Source organism: Colias croceus, chromosome 15, assembly GCF_905220415.1.
Source record: "Colias croceus chromosome 15, ilColCroc2.1".
Taxonomy (NCBI): Eukaryota; Metazoa; Arthropoda; class Insecta; order Lepidoptera; family Pieridae; genus Colias; species Colias croceus.
The window spans coordinates 9,896,158-9,922,299 of NC_059551.1; the positions used below are offsets into that span (position 1 = coordinate 9,896,158).

General features: G+C 32.1%; 1 protein-coding gene across 2 annotated transcripts in view; it reads right to left on the reverse strand.

Annotated features, from left to right (window-relative positions):
• Positions 1-2,059: 2,059 nt before the first annotated feature.
• Positions 2,060-26,142, reverse strand: part of LOC123697908 — a 28,997-nt gene continuing 4,914 nt past the window's right edge. Inside the window, exons 2-9 of one of the 2 annotated variants that reach the window (XM_045644480.1) lie at positions 14,112-14,285; positions 6,956-7,116; positions 5,259-5,361; positions 4,575-4,763; positions 4,124-4,288; positions 3,751-3,881; positions 3,154-3,321; positions 2,060-2,860 (exon numbers count right to left, since the gene is read on the reverse strand). In XM_045644480.1, coding sequence (XP_045500436.1) covers positions 2,654-2,860; positions 3,154-3,321; positions 3,751-3,881; positions 4,124-4,288; positions 4,575-4,763; positions 5,259-5,361; positions 6,956-7,116; positions 14,112-14,285 — 1,298 coding nt within the window. In that variant the 3' untranslated portion in view covers positions 2,060-2,653. Of the gene's footprint in view, positions 2,861-3,153; positions 3,361-3,750; positions 3,882-4,123; positions 4,289-4,574; positions 4,764-5,258; positions 5,362-6,955; positions 7,117-14,111; positions 14,286-26,142 lie in introns of both variants that reach the window. The other variant, XM_045644479.1, reaches the window with a different exon arrangement.

Below are 26,142 nucleotides of genomic sequence, written 5' to 3' on the forward strand. Positions count from 1 at the left end.
TTTTTTTTAATACATATTTGGTAATCATAGTGAAATAAGATCTGTGACTAAATTTTTTGGTAATACATATAGAATTTCCAGAACATAATTATAAATCAATTTGCAAGTCAGACCTCGGACTATTTCCCTTGAATTCGACTGAATTTACAATACGCTCTTTCACTTCTAATTCATAAGCTCATAACATTTATGTGTCATTAGGGAAACAATTTCGCGATAACTTCTAACAATATGTTTGCCAATTATTTGTTTGGAGTTCTCAAAATGTTTTGTTCAGGTAAAATGTGTTTCGCATACGTATGAATTTTTGTGTGTAGTATTTTACTTGTTATCTAGTGCAGGTAAATTGAAATAATATATTTTCTTGGTTCCACTTATGTAGGGTCTATTACTATAAAGCTGAAGAGTTTGTTTGTTTGAACGCGCTAATATCAGGAACTACTTACTGGTCCGATTTTAAAAATTCTTTCGGTTTAATATAGCCCATTTATTGAGGAAGGCTAGTCTATAATATATCATCACGCTAAGACCTACAGGAGCGGAGCACTGCGGATAAAACCGCGAGGCACAGCTAGTTAAAGATAAGATTTAGATTCTACAACAAAATATATATTGAGAAAATAATTTGTCTTCAATATTCCTGAAAGAACAGTCTAACAAAGTATTAACATACAGCGGCTAGCAGATCATAAGATTATTCCCTACATTTAAACTCAGAATAAATCTTCAAACATGAGTTAAGTTCTTCATAACATTAGCATAGATGTCACACGCCAAAGGCAATGTAACTCCGCCTCCTATCCCGTACTTTTACAATCTAAATACATATTTCCCTACGCATTTCCGTGACACCGTTTACATGCTCCAAACATTTATTTATTCGACTAGACTTCTTTTAGAAGCGCTTTTCGGTTTTAAGATGTATATTTATCTCTTATAAAGAATAATACATAATTTTAGGCAGGTTTTTATTTTGTTGCTAAGACAACAAAATAAAAAAGTAATGAGCTTAGGTAATGAGTTACTTACATAGAAATTGTTTGCAGGTTCGGAAAGCAGTCTACAGAGAAGGCCCGGCGAAATAAAAAGATAGTGATAAATACAATCAAGTAATAATTAAATTTAAAAAATCTGTAACGGAATATAAACGCAATTTAAACACATTTGTCCCGAAATTTCAACTTGCGAGCGTGTTCACAGGCAGACAGCGTTCACGAAATGTATAAGTCTTTGATTTCAAATATATGATACTCGCTTAAAGTCAAACAAGAAATATTCTGAATATTCCCCACGCACCCTTCCATGACATCGTTGACATACTTTACCTGGTAATCGACTGATATATTCCCCTGCTTAATGGAGTGAACAAAATGTTCAGAGAATGGCATATAGTTATACAAATATACAGAATTTATATTAGCATTTAAAGGTGTTCAATAATTTTATATGGTATCTAGGTTACTTACTCTGGCGCTTTTATAATAAATAAAGTTATATATGACTCAATGAAAGAAGTAGTTTAACGTGATAGATTTGAGATAGAACTATATACATTATACATTATAAATAAATAAATAAATATTTCAAGACAATTTTCACACACGGAACGATCTGATCTGATCCCATACTAAGCTTTCGCTTGTGTTATGGAAACCAGATAGCTGATAAACATACATATATAATTTTAAATAAATACTTATATAGAAAATTAACACCCAGACACAGAGCAAACATCTATGTTCGTCACACAAATATTTGCCCCGGTGGGAATCGAACCCACGACCTCTGGATTGAGGCAGGACCACTACCCAGCCAACCGGTCAGTCGAAATTATATAACTTGAATAATAATGATATACATATATTGTTTTTGTATTGTGTTTTCTTGTAATCCTTATAAACATATTATATCTATTATAATAGGGTTTCTAAATTTAAAGAGGGCTCACAAACAAAATAAAAAAGCTTCTTGGCGTTTTATATTATAAGTAATTTTACACAAAATAAATAGATACACTTTCAATATTCTATAAACAATTAAAATTTACTATATACAAATAAATAACTTAATTATTTTCAATAAATAATTTCTTATAATATTATTATATACAAGTGTTTTCTAATGTAGATGTAAAGCAGATATCTAAGACCACATATTTTGTAAATAAACAGATTTACACATAAATGTGCCTTGATTTTTAGAGAAATTACGAAACAAAATTGTATTCTACGTACACAGATACAAGAGAATCGCTAATTCCTACAATATATTTCTTATTTATTTAAAAGTGACTATAGCTCGTAAGGATATTTCTCTAAGCAAATTAACTGTCAGGTTTTCTTAGTTTTACTTACAGAACTAAATTATAATAACAAACAATTTGATTCCTTCTCATACTTTGGTAAAAGGAAACTACATTACAATTAGAAGATTATTTACGAACTCATATCTTCAACGCCTTATGTAAATTTGGTTGTAGCTTCTCTTTTCAATTTCCTCACTCATTTTATTATAATTTCATTCAGCTAAGCTGTCGTGTTCATAATATCAAGTTTATATAAAATTTAGTACAAAATTTTATATAACAAATTGGCAATCAATCTTGAATTTTATCGAGATCGAATTATATTTATTTACATCATTAAATTCCTATTCATGAATTGCAGGGTACTTGCGAATATCGTAGGCACATCCCAATATTGTCTTCAGGGTTTTCCTTAACGGTTGGTGGTCCGAAATGTACTGATACAGCAAAGGGAGTGATGCCGGAGTCTACATGACAGTCCTGAAAACGAACTCCGGGGCAGAAGGAACTGCCACAATGGTGAGGATCACACACTCCAGGAGTGAACATTGAACTCTGAAATATTGCAATTGTGATTGAAAAGATGCGTTCGACATTTGTATTCACATACATATCATGAATAAAAATGTATAGATAGGCTTATAAATATATTTTATTGAATAAATATAGTAACTTGATAGAATCTGTTGTATCAGAGATGTATCTGTTTAAAATAATACGTTGTGAAAGACTACATCACAAAATTTTGTAAAGTATACATTTTAGTTCCTTGTTTCGTAAATCATAGCTATAAAGGTATATTTAACTTTACAACAATTACAAAAAACAATTAGATAAAAAAAACTCACCCCAACAAAGTATTCATTCTCGCACGATATAGTGACCCTATCCGTGCACTTCAGCCGGCCGTACCCGCGCAGGCGTGCACCATAGTCGCCATACCCGTAGTACGGTGACACATCGTCCCCATAGTTCTGCGCGTACGGCGACCAGTGGCCCCAGCCCCACGTGCGACTCTGCCCCCACATCCAAGATGGCCAGATCAGACTCCATATCTAAATTAGTGGGTTAATGGTTAGTCTAACTACAGGGGTGATAGAGGGACCTGTTTTGGGACCAGTTTTGTTTATTTGATACGGGTATAGAAAAATTATTTTTTTACATTAGATAGTCAAGAAAAGGTAGCAGTGAATAAATAGTTGTTGGAATTCTATTATAATATAAATTATTATAAGTTGGGTAAAAATGGACGGGTATTTATTGTATTACGCATCATCGAAGTTATAGGGTAAAGCGCATATCAGTAAATAATAAAATAAAGAATACTATTAGATTTATATGGAATAGGTTACAGTGACGCATAAATATTAATTTTATTTTAATAGTTCAAAACATTTAACAACAACAAATAATTCAGTCAATTAATATTAATTGAATATTCTTACCTTGTTCATAAGACTAGGTGCGGGCGTAGACGAAGGTGAATCCATTATAATCTGAGGCTCTGCTCCCGATCCCTCTTCTTCTTGAACTAGATCGTCAACTGGCATTACTTCATCATTCACTGCAGGATCATCTGTTATATTATTCATTTAATTTAAACGTTATCTTATTAATAACAGAGACGTTAATTGATTAAAAGAAAACGTTATAAACTTTGCACATATTTTAAAGAAAGGTGGTATTGATAATAGCTTCTTCTTCGCGAGTCAGTTCTATAATAAGGCAGTCACAATCCTTTTAAGTAGCTTATTCTATGAAACTTTAATTTAATTATAATTAAATTGTTGTTGTTATTGTTTAAAACATAATTCTTACTCGGTTGTCCAGTATCAACTCCACCAGGGCCTATCCGAAAGGATCGACTGTCGCACGGCGAGTAGCGAATAGAGCAGGCTCCTATGTTCCTCCTGATACAAGCTCTGTAGTCCTGACTGGCTAAGTGACGACCATTTGATGCAAAGTTGAATGTCTTTATCGTTCCTGAAAATAAACCATAGTATAGGAATTAGTTGTATTCTTTTTTTTAATGATTTTCAAATAATTTAAATCATAGATAAATTATGTAGTTAAGATAGAGCCGTTAATATCGTTGATACTAATTCCAATATTTTGATAAAACGTATAATACACACTCCTTACATTTTTACTACTTAAACACTACAATTTATTAACAACAATAACAAAACACCCTATAGTCTACACAATCCTCTAAAAGCTTGATATAATTATCTTAGCTTACAATATCTACTATTAAAACATAAATTACCATTAGTCTCAGTGAAGTACTGCAAACAATTGTGCGGTGCAGAGTGCGCTAGCGGCATTTGGGCGACCCGGATCAGCCAGAGCCGCGGGACCTCGCTACCTCGCATCCTGAACACTAGCGGAGTCGTTTTGGAGTATGGTAGCTCACCAGCTTCTCTCGTTTCTTGTGAACTGGGTAATGTGTAGTATACTGTGGAATATAGGATTAATTATAACTGATATTTCATTTGTACATACCTAAATTCTGGAAAAATATATCTAACCCCTAGTACGTATCGATATTTCATAACAAGATGATCAATGGTATGTGTTCTAAAACTAAAAAAAAATATCTTAATTAAAGAAGATAGGTTATCACTACACAGTATAAAACAAAGTCGCTTTCTCTGTCCCTATTTCCCTATGTCCCTTTGTATGCTTAAATCTTTAAAACTACGCAACTGATTTTGATGCGGTTTTTTTTAATTGATAGAGTGATTCAAGAGAAAGGTTTTAGTATGTATGACGTATGTATGTATAATTTATTAGGTTTTAGACAAAGCGGGCGAAGCCGCGGGCGGTAAGCTAGTAAAGTATATTACCTACGTAGATACCTAATCATAAATACATGCAACAAACATATTGTTTTCTAGATTCCAATCTTGGATCTAGACTAAGAAGATTAGCCGAGTTGAAACTAACTCACCATGCTGCTTATGATTCTGTCCGCAAACAGTGAAGTTATTTGCTCCTTCGCCAACTATCATCGCGTCTTCATCACATGCACCAGTTCTTCTGTTTGGCTGACCCTGAAATAAAACAACATCGATTCATTGAAGGGAAAGAATTATTATTACAAAAAGCTTATTCGTAATATGGTAACATATTCAATAATAATGAATCATTATTATAATAGACTAGCTGTACCCCGCGGTTTTACCCGCAGTACTCTGCTCTTGTTGGTCTTAGCGTGATGATATAATATAGCCTATAGGTATCCTTCCTCGATAAATGGGCTATCTAATACCGAATTTTCAAATCGGACCAGTAGTTCCTGAGATTAGGGCGTTCAAACAAACTCTTCAGCTTTATAATATTATAAATATATTATAATAATATTATTATAGATACATGTTGTACAAAAATGTATAAATAAGACTTTTATTATAGAATCCTCCATTAATTAAAATAAGGCTAACCTCAGGCCTAGTCTCAGGCATCCATACGATGACAGTAATTTCCGGCAACATATTTTCGAACAAAAATATTGTAGACATATTTACTTATCTCTGAAAACTCTATTTAGCTATTTCTCCTGTATTCAGATTAAGGTTCTTTTAAGTTACAGATAATAAAGAACATTTTCAACGATCTTACACAGGCTTCCTTAATACAATTATCTTCTTTAATTCCTTTTTATAAATTAGGAGTATTTTACAAATTATTTTTCGTAACTTGTTCTTTCAGAGATAAACCCAAGATCTGGAAGTAATTAATATAGTAGGAACGGAAATTTAATTTTAAACGGTTTTTAACGCTTTATAAAACTGTTTTTCTTGGATTGCCCTAATAAATTTAAAAGGTTTTAGAATTCAATGTTTGCGAAGATTTGAATGTTTGTTTTGGTGGCAAAATTAACAAGTCGAATATTCTTCATTAGTCACAAAACATCAAAGAAACTTGTTGCTAAGTGATCATCAATTCATAATGTTTTAGAAACTTTGAATAAAATATAAGTACCTACTTAGAAAGTTAAAAAATTATAATCTAACTTTGTGGAGTCGGTCCTCAAATGTAAAAGTAGGTACTTGAAACAAATTTTATACATTTGAAGCTGCCTCTTATACTGTAAATAGTAAATACAATCTTGACATGATACAGTGGTTAATGATCCAGAAAATGACAAAGCTAAATTGAGATTTTAAATTAAGTTTATGATGAAAATTGTATTTGTTTTATAAGTTTTAAGGGCTGATTTTTCAATCCTTGGTTAAAGCTTATTCATCGAATAACGTATTAAACTACCATTTCAAAAATGTATTTTAATTATTGTCCGTTTAAGACAGTTTACAGGTGACATTTTAAAATGTTCGTGTAATACTTTATTGGACGGATAAATTATAACCAAGTATTGAAAAATCGGCCCTTAATGTAAAGCATAGTTATACCACACAACGCATTATATATTCTGCTCTGTTGGCTGCATGCAATCGAGATTAAGTGAAATTTAGACAGAAGGACTGTGTCTATTTGATTTTCTTAATTTTCAACGTTATTTAATCGTGCTCTAATTTATTTCATGAAAAAGTGATGTCTTTTGGACTACCAACAATTTTTGTATTTACTCGTAAATTTTTGCCAATACCCAGGTAAATCAATTATATTAGAGATTGTCAAACTTACAATAGAAAAGTGAAAGAAATCAATCTTCAGCTGCATGATGCCAGCATGTGTCTTCTCGATCTGGATGCTGCAGTCCTGGTCTCCCATCCAGAGGTCTGGAAACCCTGGAGACATGAAGTACGTGAGGTTGTTCTGGATTGTCCCCCCGCAGGTCACCTCAACTGGAATGTACGGAAAAATTATTAGAACCCGTAGTAAGTGGAGATTAAGTTGAACTAACTATATATTATTTAACATGCAATTTTATTTTGGATAAAAGAAATGTATTAAAACATTTATAAATTCAATAAAATTAATTAATTCAGTTTAATGCTATAAAATTTAAAATGAAATTTATTAAAAAAACTGTGATATCAAATGTTTGTATCTTTCTGAATCGTTCGAATCACATCGAATTTGTCTTCTTTTCGGAAGACAGTAGAAAATAAATTGCAAAGACTATAAAAAATCTTTTGTCCAATTCCTTCGTGCACTAAACAAATTACTCAGGACTTTCCTCCTAGCTTCCACGGTATGATAGACGCTTTTTTTCTTTATAATGACGTCCTTTTTCTTATACAGTTATATTATGCATGAAGCCCATGGTTTCCCTTCTTGTTATCTCATGAGTTTCCTTACCCTATATCCTATACTTCAAGCCTATTCAAATTTAATTTCGTGTAAAAATAGCCGGTAATATAGGCTTGAAGGTCTAATCTAAGTCTGTGTTAAAATTGATGAAAATGGGTTCAGCCGTTTTGGTATAAAGCTTAATAATTACGTAGATACACACTTTTAGGTTTTAAGAAAGGATTGTTTTTAAAATAAAAAAATAACTTTATCCATGCATCCTGTTAATTTTTTAAGTAATAAACTGTAGAATAATTAAATACCTAACTGAAAGGTTTTACAAGAAGCTACAAAACAGTAGATATTTTTTCAAATTTCTAATATAAAAGATACGTAAATAGAAATACACACACACACACTCATACACACACTCACACACACACACATACACACTCACACACTCACTCACTCACGCACACACATCACACAGGCTGTAACTCCGACTGTCAATAGGGGTTTCTGAAAATCAGTGTAGCTAGTTGACTCAAAAGTCACTGCAGCTTTATACTGAGAAGCCCCTTTTGACAACAGACGTTGCCGCACAGTACTTATCTAATTTTTAGGTTGTAAGTTTTTGATTGTGTAATAGGTATATTGTTTTAGTTTTTAAGTTTGTTTTTTTTTTCACCATGTTTTTGTTCTTACTTTTTTTTCTGTTTCTGTGCGGCTTGTATACTTTGTTGTCAATAAATGTTTCATTCATTCATTCATTCATTCATTCATTCATTCAAATAAAGCCCTGAAATATTGGTATCTTTTATATAAAATTCAATTTCAAAGTAACATTTCTACACTCTATAAATTGTGTGTATTGAGTAAAACGAGAAACATTTATAATTGTGGTTTTCCTCTGAGAAAGTTGCAAGGCAGCAACATCTGTTTCAACTTGTTATAAATAGTTGTTCCTGAGTGCAAAAGCATATACACTTATTATTTTATATGAACAATACTTTTAACACGTGCTCACACTTTTCGATTAATATCTACGCCCATACATTACAGCCAACGCTTATCATGCAACGCATATCGATAATACGGAAAAGTGCAAAGGAATAACTTTCATCGGTAAGTACCTAACTAGATAATAATTTTTAAAACTTAGTTAGAGTAAAAAAATGGCGCACAGATTTTGTTCGTGGTGTCTCCTCCATACGTAGTACTATTACCTATCCCAATGATTTTGATGCGGTTATTTTTAATAGAGTGATTCAAGAGGAAGGTTTAAGTATTTATTAGGTTTTAGACAAAGCGGGCGAAGCTGCGGGCGGAAAGCTAGTTTATATTATAAAGAAGAAGAGTTTGTTTGTTTGAACGTGCTAATCTCGGGAACTACTGGTCTGATTCGAAAAATATTTTCGGTGTTAGATAGCCCATTGATCGAGGAAGGCTATAGGCTATACGTCATCACGCTAAGACCAACAGGAGCTGAGCCACGCGGGTGAAACCGCGGGACGCAGCTAGTCACTCTATAATCATAGAGAATAAATTGAAATCATCTATTCATGTTTTTGAATATTATCAATGTTTATTATCAAGAGATGCGTAATCATATTGCTCTTTATTGCCAAGAAATCATTTCACCATTACTATGGGTAATTATAACTTTCTAAACACAAACAATAAACGTAAGTACGCAATTATTTGCGACAGGAAACAAACCATTTGCGTTTATCTTTGTGAAAACTGATTGTCATTGTTTGTTTTAGTATTTGAATTTAAGGTGACTAGTAGAGCAAAACACGAGTTTGCTGCTAAATTATAATGCTTTAAAGTATATGATTAACTGCAGTAAAAAATCTCAGATAAATATAATTATATGATATTCTTCAGGCGATAAACTAGTTCGATAGTGTGTTGAAAACACAATACAACTTATTTTACTCAATATAAAAAAATTTCAAAGGTACCTCTAAAAAAATCTTTTGATGCTTAAAAACCATACTAAACTACATGCAATCATTCTGTTTTTTCGGCAAATAATTCTACAAGCAACATACTAATATAATACTGTGCTATTTTTTAGTCCAATCAATAGATTTCGTGTAAATCGCAAATTCTTATTCCCAAACCAAAAACGTACGCATGTGTGCGTGAACGCCTGTGTACCGACACTACCGGCCGAGGCCCGTTCGTAATGATTCGCGTATGGCGTCGGGCTGCAGCTGTGGCGCGGCGTGTGTGTGTGAGTGGAATGAAATGCTTGCTCAGGGCAGCGCCTTAAATTTCTTTATTTATAAAGCTCCATTTTAGGTGAACAATGAAACACTATATATAGCAATTATATAATAGATATGAATTTATCTACACTTCTACACTAATATGTATTATAAAGAGGCAAACTTTGTTTGTTTGTTTGATTGTAATGAATAGGCTAATAAACTACTGGACCGATTCTAAAAATTCTTTCACCATTCGAAAGCTACATTATCCACAAGTAATATAGGCTATATATTATCATGCTAAAACCGAAAGGAGCGGAGCCACGCGGGTGAAACCGCGCGGCACAACTAGTAAGTTATAAAATGATTTAACTGTAACTATAAATAAAATTTACAGGCATACAAAATAAAGAAAGATTTAAACCTAAATCGTCTAACAAAATATGAATATTCAACGAGTTATTTCATAAAAACCGCTCTGTCGCAATTCTGAAAATATCTGCACTTCCTACAAATTCTACTTATTTTCCAAAAAACTACCCACGCTTAAATTTAAAATTGCAAAAGGTAATTCATCATTATATGATGACAACAAAGAAACAACAATTTTTAGCTTCACCATCAGTACCTACCTTAGTTGAAAAATTTAAGACTTTCAGTATTACCAAGTTAAATAACAAAAAATTAATGTACAATGCTATACGGCATTTTGAAGAGACTTCAACAGGATTTGAATTCGACTCTATTTCTTTTTTTTTTTGGCTTTATTTCTTCAGAACTTCCGACTTTGATAATTATTTTTTGGTCTAGTTCTCATAATATGAAGGCGGTGTAGTTTCCTGTTAAATGAGCAATGTTTAGGATTTACCATAGAAATCTAAACAACACCATGGGATTTACCTACTCTACAAAGCGCTGAGAAATATACATACATACTCCCTCGATTCGCAGTATTACAAAAACTTAATGTACTGTTAAATGCCATCAATACCAACATAATATTACGCGAATGTCTGCGTAATTGAATTTCGCTTTCGCGTCGCAGGCGCATCTTGATGGCGAAAACCGTTACGCACTCCGCCATCGCGGTATGTTGATTGACGCGGTTAAGCTGATGTGCGTGCGGACAGAGAGAGGATGGGTGATTAATTTCACTTTTTTTAAATTGATAATAAACTTCATAATAATACGGGTAAGTGCTGTAACAAAAAAAAAACACTTCTTTCTTGGTCCTGTACTGAAGCTACTCAATCATGTACGAAATATAATGTAGGTAATAATAATAGGAGCTATATAAATGATATATTATATACATTGTGTTATGATAAAAGAAGAAATAACGAATACTCTATATTGTACATACCAAGAAAAATATATAAAATTGTTCAGTATTGTGCCTTTAGACAACAAAGTCCAGGATACGGTGGTCACGGGGAGACAGTCTCCCCGTGACCACGTGCGCTGTAAAGTGTTCGAAACGTCGGGAAAATAATATAATGAATAAATCGCGTTTAAAATCCGTTAAAAAGTCTTTAATTTCTAAATGTATAATACTCGCGTAAAATCAAACCCTAGAAAATACTATTCCTAATGAATTTTTAGATAATGATAGATAGTCTGGAATACCAAAACACATTTACCACATGAACGAAGCTAGGTATACTTCCAAAGCAGTTATTTTCTTTAAAATATTATTTGAATAAAAAACATACTTTCTTTTCAAATTGCTATTTGATTTGAGTGCCTTAAGTTAAGAAATAGTTATGTTATTGGAACAAATCCAAGTTCATTTAATTTATTGCCTCGCTAACTTGAGTTGAGACTTGAAAGCGGTTTGTATTACGATTCCAAAGTACTTTATGTTTTTGTATATCGTGCTCTAGAATGAATGCGGATAGCGGTTATTCAAAAACTGCAGCTAATATACAGGCTGTTTATGTATATAAAATTAATTAAAAATTTATCCTACTTCCTACTTTTCCTCCTACTAATATTATAAATGCGAAAGTTTGTGAAGATGTGTATGTGTGTGTTTGTTACTCTTTCACGCAAATACTACTGAACTTTGCACACATATAGAGGCTAACTTGGATTAACACATAGGATAGGATTTCATGACACATTTTATACCGGAAATCCCACGGGAACGGGAACTATGCGGGTTTTTCTTTGAAAACGCGGGCGAAGCCGTGGGCGGAAAGCTAGTAATATCTTTATCATATTAATTTATTTATCTAGTGGATAGCATATTCAGCTTTACATCACAAAAACATAATTCCGAAAATTTTACTTATATAAATAAGAAATCACCTCAAATAACTGTAAAAATGTTTTAAATGTTATCTTATTGCATTTTTGTAGATTTAAAAGAAACATAGAAACTTCCTGTTTCTTTTAAATCACTTATATAGTGTGAAATATATTGATTTTTTTCTGTTCGTACTTTAATTTTAGCATGGACTGTGATCCTAATCGTAACACAATAACTGTACACAGTTTACAGCTTTAATACTCCTTTCCAACGAATCTCGACCTTAACCGGCAAAAATTAGAAACTTAACACTATTATCGATTGGAAAACAGTCGCAAAATAGGCAATGAATCATAATCAAACCGGCAAACAGAGACAGGCGAATCGTAAATTAACCTCAGATATCGAAAACAAAAGGATGGAAAGCGCTCGGCTCGCTCAGTATCCATTCTTGTTGTTCGCATTCATTCTAACTGGCCCATTGTGTCAGCAGCTCTTGCAATGGGGCCACTAAACGAGCGGTATAACGCTTTATCGCAATCGCTTGTTTCTTTGTAACGTACGAGTGTATCTGCGCATATACATATATTTGATGAATGTAAACACAAATCAATTTAGGCACTGTAAAATTACAACTTCTATCAATCAAATAAAATATTTGTATTTAATACTGTTCGAAAATAATATGAAACAACCCTTAGTAAAAATGTTACTTAGAGAGTATAAATAGATACTATCTACTTTTTTATCATGTCCGAAACATACAAGACAATTACTTATACCTTAATATTATATTTTTTCAATTGAATGCAATATCCATACAAATAAACTTTGAAAATCGCTATTTTACCCGCTATTTTTATAGCCCACATCCTGGCTCGCGACTTGAATTGTTTATAGATTGGAAAACTTTGCGGTATCTTATCCACAATGATCGTCTACGGAAGTGAGTCGCCTAAAACTACTAACTAGACTATCTTTATTCTAAGCTGATAAGAAATGTTACCTCACTTAGTCACTTGAGGTCCGCATTCTCAGAATGTATTTCTTTCAAGAGTAGGTTATTTTTTCATTGTACAATTTTTAATGCAATTAGATTTCTCGGAACTTCACTCGCGTACTCCTTATAATAATATTTCCTTATGTACTGCGAGGCAAAAGTATATCAAAGAATTTTCAGTTAATTTTCCGTTAATTTAATCTCTATTTTCTTCCTTTTTGATTTTGTTTTCTTAAGTTTTTCCTCTTCTAAGGTTTATCTATTCATCTATACGTGTTAAAATATTTCAAACCAGGCAAAAGTTCAGTCATGAATTCCTAATAGATTTATATTATTAGTGTGGATTTAGCATTTACAACTAAGCGAATAAACTAAACCTCACAGTTTTAATATACAAAAATATGAACTCAGTTACATTTTCAGATTTATCTTCAATCTGAAAAGGAAAACATGTTAACACCCGCTTGACCAAGAAGCCAAAGTTTGACAAATATGACATGTATTAACCCCCACTTGACCAGCGTGATGGATTATGACCTAACCCCGGCAGCGGCAACAAAATTAACCTATTTTATTGACTGATTGTCTGTTGTTATTATTTTGAATAATTGGATTTAATCAATCATCATTAGGAAATTCGATCTTTATTTCTTCCTGCGTATAAATAAATTAAAATTGATGTTTGTGAAATTTAATGAAACTAGAAAATCCAAACTGATCTACGAAGCTGCTATAGCCGCGGGTCAATAGCAATCGTAGTAATACTAGTTGTTTTAATGTCGATAGGGAAGTAAGTACTTGACCACTTAAAATGGAACGCGCTTTCCTAGAAGGTACCCGTTCTTCTGTTGAAGACTAAGACCACCTAGTGGTAGTAGTTAGTATAGTTATAGTTATGCTATTAGTATAGTATTATATTATCTGTGGTTATATTAATATTATTAATAACTAGCTGCGCTTTGCAGTTTCATCCGCATTGCTCTGCTCCTATTGGTCTTAGCGTGTGTATAGCATATAGCCTTCCTCGATAAATCTAACACCGAAAGAATTTTTAAAATCGGACCAGTAGTTCCTGAGATTAGCGGGTTCAAACAAACACACTCTTCAGCTTTATAATATTAGTATAGATATACTCACAAACACAACACACTCCCAGTCCATGTGCGCAATCACCAGCCGCGGTTCCCTCTCGCTGTCGACAGTCATACGGGTTCAGGCAAATGCCTGACCGTGCTACTGGGTGCGTACTCGCGCACTCCCGCTCCCCTCCCACTGGGAAGAAGTTTAGCACCTTGCCGAGTGTGAAGACTCCTGGAAGAAAAAGTCAATTATATAGATAGAATTTCTTTTTTTTTTTCGAAAAACACAAAAATAAGAACATATTATATTAAAACAGCATTGAACATAAAAGAGATTCATTGAATAGCAAAACAATTTGAGAAACAGAGTCAAAAGAGCACTGTATTTTTGGAAATGGTTTGGGATTAGCATAAAATAATATGTCCTGTTCCTGTATCTGTATCATCTCAGGTATAAATATGGAGAATACGGAGAAAAGCCTGCAGGGAATCATTCAAGATTTGTCCTAAATCATACGTTGATTACATATTATTGTATAAGTACAACTCTCACAGAAAAGTCGAAATGCTCTACAATATTAAGCTTGCCATAGAAGGTTCTATAAAAGGCAGAATAAGTATAATAATTACGAGTATCTTACAACCCCTTTTGGATCCAAAAAGTAAAACAGTTTATCATCTTGTTAAACCAGATTGAACTAGTTTGAACCAGATAGTTATCTGATGAGTTTTTATGACATATATAACACGTTTAAATGCGTCATAGACGGTTACTGTTAATGTCATGTTTCGGAAACAACCTGTTTGTGCCATAAATATTAATAAAAATATGGCCTTATTAAAATGTGTGAAATTAGAGAATTTATACGAATATTTCTTTTAAATTAAAGACAATGTAAAAGTAAGAATTATAGCGATTTAAAATTGTTATGTGTCCTCTATTTTTAACATACAATTACGATTTCAGATTGGGAATGGGCTTGCTGACTGTTTATAATACTGTTCAGAATAAAAACAAAAAACAGTATTTTGAAAAATAAGATAATTATTATATTTCGTTTTGTATTAAGCCGCCTCTTCTAGATTTATATAATAAGTTTGTATTCATCTTAAAAGTTCAGTTGCAGAAAGCTTCGTTCAACCAAACACAGATTTATCCGCTATCAAAATAAGTAATTTATTATTTTAACATTTCAAGTACAACTTGTAATAACATGAAATACTCAGTACATTATCATTAATCATAGAACGAAAGTCAAACAGTTTTTGCGTTGTTAATCCACAAAAAGTTCTTTTGTACTTGATTTAAGACGGGTCCGGTTTTTGTGTTCATTTGAAGTATCTTTTTTATCACGAAAGGTGCAAAGAGAATATAGTGAATGCTCTTGATTCTGTTCTTTAGATGCATTTAATGAGATTCGAACTACTTCTTAATCTTGGATTAGAAATAACGAATGTATCATACCATATAATGACTCTATCTGTATGAAAAAACAGAGTCGCTTGAAATACTGAACGGATTTGGATAAATTTTAATTTAAAAGGGAGGTTAAATAGATGACGACGGTTTAATAACATTTTGTGAACTAACTTAAAATTCATGTAGTCACAATCTAAATATTAGTTACTCAATCCATTCAAAGTAAAAAGTCTCATTTACTCTTTCTTTTGAAGTAGGTTGAAAATCAAGTTCACTTCCAAACTAATGTTTATAGAGAGCCTAATACAATTTTGTTATTATATTAACGAGATATATATAATTTCCCGCCGGCCACAACAAACAATATACAAAAAGTTAATTAGGAACGTGATTAGGCATTACTTTTTTCTCGTAATTGATCTGTTGATCATTAGTGGATTAATAAACAAAATATAAGCCCACATTGTTATTGGAGTCTATTATTTTGTTTCCTTATTAATCTAAAAACAATAGAGTAATAAAAATAACTATGAAGATTGTTAATATAGCAAAAGCACGATATACGATAAATATTTTACTACGATTCTGCAAAATAACGTCCACCAAGTTTAGGTCCAAAATACGTTTGAAAAAAAAAGACGAAGAAGAAGATGTATTTGAAAATATTCTTGTTTATATGTATTCGAGTTCTAAAGAAGATGTAATTATTGATAAGGAACCAAAACATGAAATAGTTTAATATAAGGTGGAATATCAAGAATGATTGTCGTGAACATAGCAAAAAATCTACTAGATTACACGCACGTCGCACATATTATGTATTTATAAGTAAAAGAAAATGACCGTAAAACCGTATTTTCTCAGAAGTAATTGATGGAAAAACCGCGTGACTCACAGCTCTTTAAGAAAGCATGTCACCAACTGGTTCCTTTGGCCTAGTCGTGGTTATCACGGATGATCTATAAATTAAAAATAATAAGCCGGACTTGGAAGTTTCTACTTGAACATGAACACCCTTTGATTTCATCTTTGTGGAAATAATTGTATTAATGCTGCATATAAAATAAATTGGAAAGATTATAGTAAAAAAAAGAATAGTGATACGGATTTTAAATCCTCAACTTACGCTTTGCATTTTGCATTTTGAATTGTTTTTTGCATTATTCGAATGTAAAATTACTAACTATTTTATTGCTGTTTTTTTTTTTTTGGTGTTGAGCGCATATTACCTACCGACTTCATCATTCTTATTTCAATCCTGACATCTATTATCAAAATAAATCAAATCCGCTTGCAATGAAAAGATAACCAAATATTTTACAAAAATATATAAATATGTATTATGAGACTTCTCAAATACTGACAATTCAATATAAAATTCAGAATATAAAAAGGGTGTGCAGATCAAACACGCTATAGATCCGATCTATTGCCCGTACAAGTATCGCAAACAACTTGAAATAAAATTGTTTACTGACGTTAACTTAATACTGTATTGGTATCTATTAAATCTGCTCTTTTGGATATTCCGCGAGCTTTTCACGTGGAAACGTTACCTCTTTATATTTTGTATTATTTAAATTGAACGGTTATTAAAAGGTATTGTGTTTAGATGTCTCTTTTTTAATAACTCTGTAGCATTTTTCCCCATTTTAATTTAAAACAAAAACTAAGAATAGATACTTATTACCTTACATTTTACCTGGTACCTTATATTTTGCATGATATATTCTTCATAGATTCATGTAAAGATAATTTTAATATGAATATAGTAAATGTAAATAATGATTAAAATTGTGTATTCTTATATATTGTAATCGCCCACGTATTGTCGAGATTACAATCTAAATCCGAAAAAAGACTCTCCACTTTATAACGCACAAGTAAAACTGTTACCTGATACTAGTGTACACACACATTAGATTTATGAGTAACTAGCTGCGCTTCGCGGTTTCACCCGCGTGGCTTCGCTCCTGTTGGTCTTAGCGTAATGATATATTATATATAGCCTTTAATAGCCTTCCTCGATAAATGGGCTATCCAAAACCGAAAGAATTTTTCAAATCGGACCAGTAGTTCCTGAGATTAGCGCGTTCAAACAAACAAACTCTTCAGCTTTATAATATTAGTATAGATTTATATTAAATACTATACAATCCAATTAAAAGACAGAAGAAAGTTAAAAAATCATTACACACACATTTAAAGCTCAGGTTCACCTCAGTTCACAAAAAGCAATTTATATAATTCGATTGATAAAAGTGACGGAGAATAAAAGCGTTTGGAAATGTAAAAAGAAAAAAAGCAGTTGAAAATCCCACTTCCGTGAACAGTGAAAGTGTTTTGTATTGATTTCGTTCATTTGTCGTGCCTGGCGTTTTTTGGGAATAGAAGCAAATTTTATTTGTTTGTAAGTATATTTGATAGTTTTAATGTCTTTCAAATTAGAAGACAATATATGAAGTCCCATCTTTCTTCTTAACAAAGATAGACTTTTTAACGTTTTAACGCATACCTAACTACTTGTACAATATTTCAGTTTTCAACTGTACTTTGACCATGGCGTATCGACTTTTTAATAATAAATATAACGATTCTTAATTAACACACTGAGAGATTAGAAAAAAGACCAAAAATTAGAAAAAATATCCCACCAATAGGTGGAACAAAGCTAATCATGTCGTTAAAAATGGAAACGCGTCTATAATAAAGCATTTGAAGTCAAGAATCATCCTTGTGAAAGTGATGTTTAGAAATTTCGATTCGTTATTTTTGCAAATCGACATACACTACTTGATGACTTTGTAGTTTGTGGTTACCAAGTGGTTACTAATAGCACAGATAATCTAATAGTGAGATGCAAAATCACATCGTTGAATGCTGTAAGCATGTTAAATTTTAAACTATTTTAAACTGTGGTTATAATAAAAATACGAGAATAAATATGCGACGCAATTGATAAGCGTCGACTTTTATGAAATACTGGTGGTCCGCCCCGGCTTTGCCTGTGGTACATATTGCCCAATAAAAGTTAGCCTATGTCCTTTCTCGGGTATCAAAATATCTCCATACCAAATTTCATGCAAATTGGTTCGGTAGTTTAGGCGTGATTGAGTAACAGACAGACAGAGTTACTTTCGCATTTATAATTATTAGTATGGATGTTACTCTATATTCTACAATAGCTATTTAATAATACATAAAGTTAGTACATATAGTGTCGTATATAAATCTATATATTTTACTCTTTCCATTATCACTTATCAGGCATAGCGAAAATCACCTTACAACAATATTGCTATAAACAATTTCTTGTATTCCCAAATGAAAAAAAAAATTAAAATTTTGTTTTTTTTTTCTCCTTGATATTCTTTCCTAAAGTTTAAGTTCTATCCCATGTTAAGCGAATCGAGACTACAATTTAGTTAAAACGCTTCGCAAAGTAGATGTTAATATTAATGACTCTTTTAGTTTGACTTCGGAAAATAATTGGAGGAAAGTTTTGCTTCAACTAGCTTCTGGAATTTGTATTATTTAAAGGTTAAGTTGAAAAAACTTCTGCTTAAGAAATTTTGCCAGGAATATAGTAGACCAGGAATGTAGTAGTAGTATATTTCTCTTATAAATAACGCCATTTTAATGTTTCTCTGATTAATACGTATGAAAAGCCGAAGTTATGATTACTAATAATCTTCTATATATATAAAACTCAAAGGTGACTGATATAGTGATCTATCAACGCACAGCCCAAACCACTGGACGGATCGGGCTGAAATTTGGCATGCAGGTAGATGTTAGGACGGAGGCGTCCCCTAAGAAAGGATTTTGATCAATTCTACCCCCAAGGGGATAAAATAGGGGGTGAAAATTTGTATCATGTTTATTTATCTTTTCCACGCAAGCGAAGCTGCGGGCAACAGCTAGTATGTAATAAAGTGTTTTCAGTTTTCACCAATTATATTTTTTGGTTTTTATGGCATTCAAATGCTTTATAAATATAAATTTATAAAGAATAGAAAAAATTCGATCACGAGGCGGGACTTGAACCCGCATCCTTCGCGCCATTCCGGGGCGGATGCCTAACCAACTCAGCCACTCGTGACCCTCAGGCGGGTCACGAGTGACTGTGTGTGTGAGTGATCGAATTTTTTCTATTCTTTATAAATTTATATTTATAAAGCATTTGAATGCCATAAAAACCAAAAAATATAAATTCAAGAAAAGGTCGTGTTCCATCGTTACAATATTGTATTCACTGAAAAGTGCTTCATATTGGTTAAAATGGTTGTTAAATCATCTCAATAGATGGCGCGCGGTGTGTCCCTTAAGACACATAAAACTGAAAGGATAGAATAAATTCGATTGCTCAGGCGGGTCACGAGTGGCTGAGTTGGTTAGGCATCCGCCCCGGAATGGCGCGAAGGATGCGGGTTCAAGTCCCGCCTCGTGATCGAATTTTTTCTATTCTTTATAAATTTATAGTTTTCACCATTCTAAAGAATGTGTCTTTTTTGTTTTTGTCATGTGCGAGGAAAAAATGCTTTTAGAGAAATATCAACAGTCTTTGTTACATCACGATTTCCTTATTGATTTTAAGAGGCATATATATAATATGAGTTACTAGCTGTGCCACGCGATTTTACCCGTCCTCCGCTCCTATTAGTCTTAGAGAGATGATAATAGATATTAACCCGACTATAGTCCGTTCGCGTTAAGAAAATAGTGAGTCATCAGTGCAACTACAGGATTATAGTGAGTAATATTCGTATATAAAAAAATATTCAATGTTACGATTTTATTATTTATGTACAGATCAAAAACCAATTTTTTGAGAAGCTCTAGCTTTTTAAATAAACTTATAATATTAAAATACTGTAACCCACTGTACTTTCTAGTTTCTTCTCTCGTCAGTTTAGACAGATTAAGCCATATCAGTTAATGGAGACAGGTATAAAGTATACCACGGGGTGAGCGAGTTGACCGGTTTGGTGGTGAGCCTGCGTGTGCGCATGTACCGGTTAACACTGTATATATGATAAATCATTTATAAATCATTTATTTTTCCTCAACAAACTTATAACTAAATTAACAGAAGTACAAGTAAACATAAACTAAGAGGACTGGTGTCTGCGATAGGCCGTAGCCTGTAGTACAGATCGCCAGGCACTCCCCAATTCGAACCGCTTCAATTTTGCGAAGTACATCGATTAGAGGTATATGTATATTATACCAGCTGTGCTCCGCGGTTTTACCCGCAGTGCTTCGCTCCTGTTAGTTATGAGAGATAATATTATATAGCCTATAGCATTTCTCGATAAATGGGCTATCTAACACCGAAATAATGTTTCAAATCGGACCAGTGGTTCCCTAGATTAGCGCGTGCAAACAAACAAACTCTTCAGCTTTATAATAATAAGTATAGATGAATATATAAAGAGGTTTGTATAGCACTCATTTAAATAAAGGAGAAATATTTATATTTTAGTAAATAATGAAAAAATCCCATGTAGAGCTGTAGAGTAGTTCTGTACACTCTGAATTTTTTTTTTATCGCTGTGGGTTATTTTTGTGCGAGACAGAGAATGACTGAGTACATCAAAATTACATAATAATAAATGTCAGTTTTACCGCCAAATTAATATTATTATTTTTTTTCAAATATTAAGATCCTCTTCATTTATCCTTTCCATATTTACCCCTTAATTAATGATATATACAATTTTTAACAATCCGTATAAACTTGGATGATCCCTTCAAACTCAATCTCGCCAAACGGCCTGATGCGGTGCACTTTGGCGTACTTTCTAGAACACAGTTAATGTGGCATTCCAACTAACGAGAACTAACTGAGCCCTTATGGAGCTCATTACAAGTTTGGATTGTAATTTGACACTGTGTCGTTCTGTGCGCGGTCACTGTGTCGGAAAATTTGATTTGGAAATGACTAAAAGTTAAAGTGCATTTCTTTAAAAATCCTTGAATGATATACTCCACGTAAGCTTTCAGTTGTTCAAATTAATATCTATGCATAGGTATTTATTTTTTCTAAATGGGTAGTTTATAGGTTTGCCTTACCTAATAAATACTAAAAATTAATAATTATTAAAGACTCATTACAGTAATAAAAATATAATAATTCAACTCTGTTTAACATTACAGGACCGGTTTTCATAAATGATCAAGTACTTAATCATCAAAATTTACTGTTCATAAATGTACCTGCTTATAAATGCATGAAGAAATTTTCAATTTAAAAAGATGAGCCATTGCCTTATTGCTATTAAGAATATTTGATAGTATCATTATTGACGTCATTTGTAATTGAAAAATAATAAATAGATTTGCAAAAAAGTGTGTAAGTAATCTCTGGAATAAAAAATATTTTTGATAAGACATGTTACATATTATTTTTAAACACAATCACAATAATTGCCAATAAAAAAATTCTTCTTTTCGAAAACTTTTCGATTAAAGTGCAATGCAACCAGTTTTACTAATATGTAGATAATTGTGATAACTAATAATAATGTTATTGTGAACTCGCATATCAATAAATAAATGTTTTTGCTCAATCTTTCCTCAAATAAACATACCTAATTTAAATAAAAAACGGGGCGGAAGTAATTTTAAAAATAGAACGAAATTTCGCATAGTACACATTTGCCGCCAAATTCCGCCATTTTGAAGGTCAATCTGCACATTTCGTTACCGTTGTAACTTGGCTGGCAGGACCGGTTATATAATGGACAAAACTGTTAATCGTGACTGAAATAATGTCAAAGTGTAGTTTTATTGGCCTAGATACAATTAGAAATTATTATAAATAAAAATTAATTGAATATCTTGAATATTTATATCTTCAGCCACTATTCAATCAGAGCTGGTGTCTGGATATATTTTATACGGCTATATACTCATACACATTATAACTTAATGCCCCCTTGCTCTATATAATATCTCGTTTTCTTGCTATCCTTCGCTACCAATAAAATAAAATAAATACGGCATATATTTTGAAAACATCAGACAACTGCCAAGGACCAACCATTTATACTTAAAATATATCTATAAGTTCCGTAAGATACCACCAGAACGCATCCTACTCGCATTTTATTCTAAATAAATAATTAATTATCAATCGGATCGTTCATCAACAAATGCCGGTCACGAGCTAAATATCTTAAATAATTCAGACCTGTTTCGGCTTTCTCTACAACTCAAGGATTCGACTTGTTCCATAGCCATTAATATAATTGATACAATCAAAAAAATCTAATAGTTGATGAGATTATATAAATCAAATAAAACACGTGAAATCTAGCGGGAAAATAAATGAAGCCATTAGGTACAATATTTGTGCATATTTAAAAACGATTTATTAGCACGCTAGCACATTTCGATAAATCTATTACAAACAAGGACTATGGAGCTCTATCATAAATAGTTAAGATATTATAGATAATATTATAATGTACATAACATCTTTATACTAATAATATAAAGCTGAAGAGTTTGTTTGTTTGTTCGAACGCACTACTCGGGAACTACTGGTCCGTTTTGAAAAATTATTTCGGACTTAGATAGCTTATCGAGGAAAGCTATAGGCTATATATCATCTCGCTAAGACCAACAGGAGCATACCTACTGCGGGTAAAACCGCGGAGCACGGCTAGTAATTAATACTGTCCAAGATTTAATTGTAACATTACAAACAAACTCTCATTCTTAATTGTAACAACTTCAATAATAACGAAATAATATAAACTAATATAAAAATCTGCTGCTACTGAAATCTATTAAATTAGCGCACGGAACAAGTCAAACATAAAATAAAATAAAATAAAGCATTTTAAAAGTGATTTAGGAGGTATTGTCTCCTAAATCAATCTATAATCATGCGTAATAGATGGAATTTTTTGTAACGTAACACGTAACATCTATGTATACATAAATACACGTTTTATTTATTAGATGTTCATCACAAAAGTAACAGTGAAGATCGACATTTAAATGAACAAGGTCAAGCTAATGCACACTAATCACCTTGAGAAAGTAACTATTTAATCTAAAAATAATGATACCTGAAATCATCTTCAAGAGACTTAAAAATAGATAAAAGTACCTACTTATATTCGTCGCAATAATCGAATTTAATCGAAAAATTTGACCAATACGCAAATAAATTATTATCCTTCTTCAAATTTATGGCAAATCCTAAATTTTCAAACTTCCTTTAACCGTATACGGAAAGAGGAAAGTTTTTATCACAATAAAATACATGAGGTGTCGCACTCGACAATACGATCATCTTCGATAAATAATGTCACTTTTTTCTCTTTTCTGACCTATAAATTCGCTTTCTCGGTGTTTTTGCTTGTAACGGTGAACATCACTTTACCTAAATTGTTTTTATTCAATGGCTTAAATTATTTATGACTGCTTGAAACTTATTTGCATTTTAAAAGTGACATTTTCACCTTTACTTGCTATTTTACAGTTAAAAATATTTATCGCTAAATTCTATAAATATTTGACGACTTCAATGGCTTCTGAATATCTTTTAATACAAATTACTTTAAAAAAATGTTAGCAGAATATTCTTCAAACCCATTAAAGTAAAAAAAAATTACCTATGTATCGCGAAGAAAGTATTAGATCATTTTCTTGGCTGGAAAAATGATCGGTCTATAAATCAGATGGATAATTAAATAATCTATTGGATTGGGTCCATATTTCATATGATACATAATATTACTAGCTTACCGCCCGCGGCTTCGCCTGCTTTCTCTAAAACGATTTGAAATTTAAACTATCCTATCTCTCAAGTTGGATCGAACTGCACATGGTGTGCGAATTTTATTATAATCGGTTATGTGGTTTAGGAGTCCATTGAAGACAAACATTGTGACACGAGATTTATAAAAATCTCGTGTCACAATGTTTGTCTTCACACAAATTTGAATTATTTAGGAACATAATTTTAATATTAAAATTTTAAGATTATGTTCCTAAATAATTCAAATTGGGATTATATATGCACCTATTTACATTTACGTATACCTATTTACATCTAGGATAAAATTAGATAAAGATAAAATAAATCAGAACTACATTGGCATAGGCTTAAATTATTGTTTTTAAGCATATAAAATAATTTTCACATAAAAATTAATTAGATTTATAGCGTGTTATGGGCTATAGTATATTATTATAGGAGATTTAATACTCATTAACATATTCATTAATTTTTTCTGTCCATTTTTACAGGATTTTCGACTTAATATTCAATTAAATAAATAACGTTGTACCTATCGGTTATTCATAACTTACAAAATAACGGGTACAAAATTGACCATTAATAACATCGAGTTATTTTTTTATAAAGTAAATTGAATCAATAAGATGAACAAATATTCGTAAATTGAATAGTTACAAACATTTTATCATTTTTCCTACCAACCTTTTTATTGAAGACTAGCTTACCGCCAGCGGGTTCGCCCGCTTTGTCTAAAACCTAATAAATTATATACTAAAACCCTCCTCTTGAATCACTCTATCTATTAAAAAAAACCGCATTAAAATCCGTTGCGTAGTTTTAAAGATTTACCTAATACAAAACCATACAAAGGGACATAGGGACAGACATAAAAAAATCATCAAAACAAACAACTCTTTCATAATTGTGTTTCCTCTCATCTACTATAATTTTCTTGTTTTAAATCTACATACACAAAACATGTGTAATTAACAAATTAATATAACACAACATGAGGTAATTAAACAAAGAGAACAATCTCGATCTCGTGTAATTGTCGTCACACTTGAAGTGTTCTCGCGTGTTCACGCATCAATTTCTATAACGAAAGTGATTTCAATTTTTTACGCGTAACACGTAGATAATAATTCATGTTAACATAACAAAAAATATAAATACATGTACAAGTTATTTTTTAGTTATTTTGAAATTATCATAAACAACAGAGACTCCGCCCACAATAAAAAAAATATCTTTTGTTTTGGTGTTCGTGAATCAAAACTCGACAAGCGTACATATCAATAATAATTTTAATACATTTTAGTACTAAGAGCGTTTAAGTAGATATTTCGATATTGTAAATTGTTACTGAAACCAAACATATAACTAAAATCAATCACTATTATAACTAAACACCAGATGTTAACAGCATTGATTGAGATCGTAGTGCAAGATTGAATGTACGGCTCATTTAAGCTGCCCAAGGTACCATAATATGTCTTAAAGCAGTATTATATCTAGTGTGGAAAAGAGACAGCGATATGGTCGATGGTGGATAGCCGCTGTACAGCAGCCAATAAGCATCTACCATCAAATTAAATCGAATCAACGACCATTTTTATCTATGTAGTTAGTTTTTTTATGTCAGAGCAAGCAAAGGGGAAGGAGGGGCCACCTGATGTTAAGTGGTCACCACCGCCCGTAAACACTTGTAACACTAGAAGTGTTGCAGGTGCTTTGCTGGCCTTTTATGGACAAATAAGCTCTTTTCTTGAAGGCCCCAATGTCGTAGTTGCTCGGGAACATCGCAGGTGGCAAATCGTTCCACAGTTTCACCGTACGCGGAAGGAAGTTACTAGGTAGTTACTCTACTAACAAAATAAAAATTTACGTGTTACTCTACTAAATTTGGTA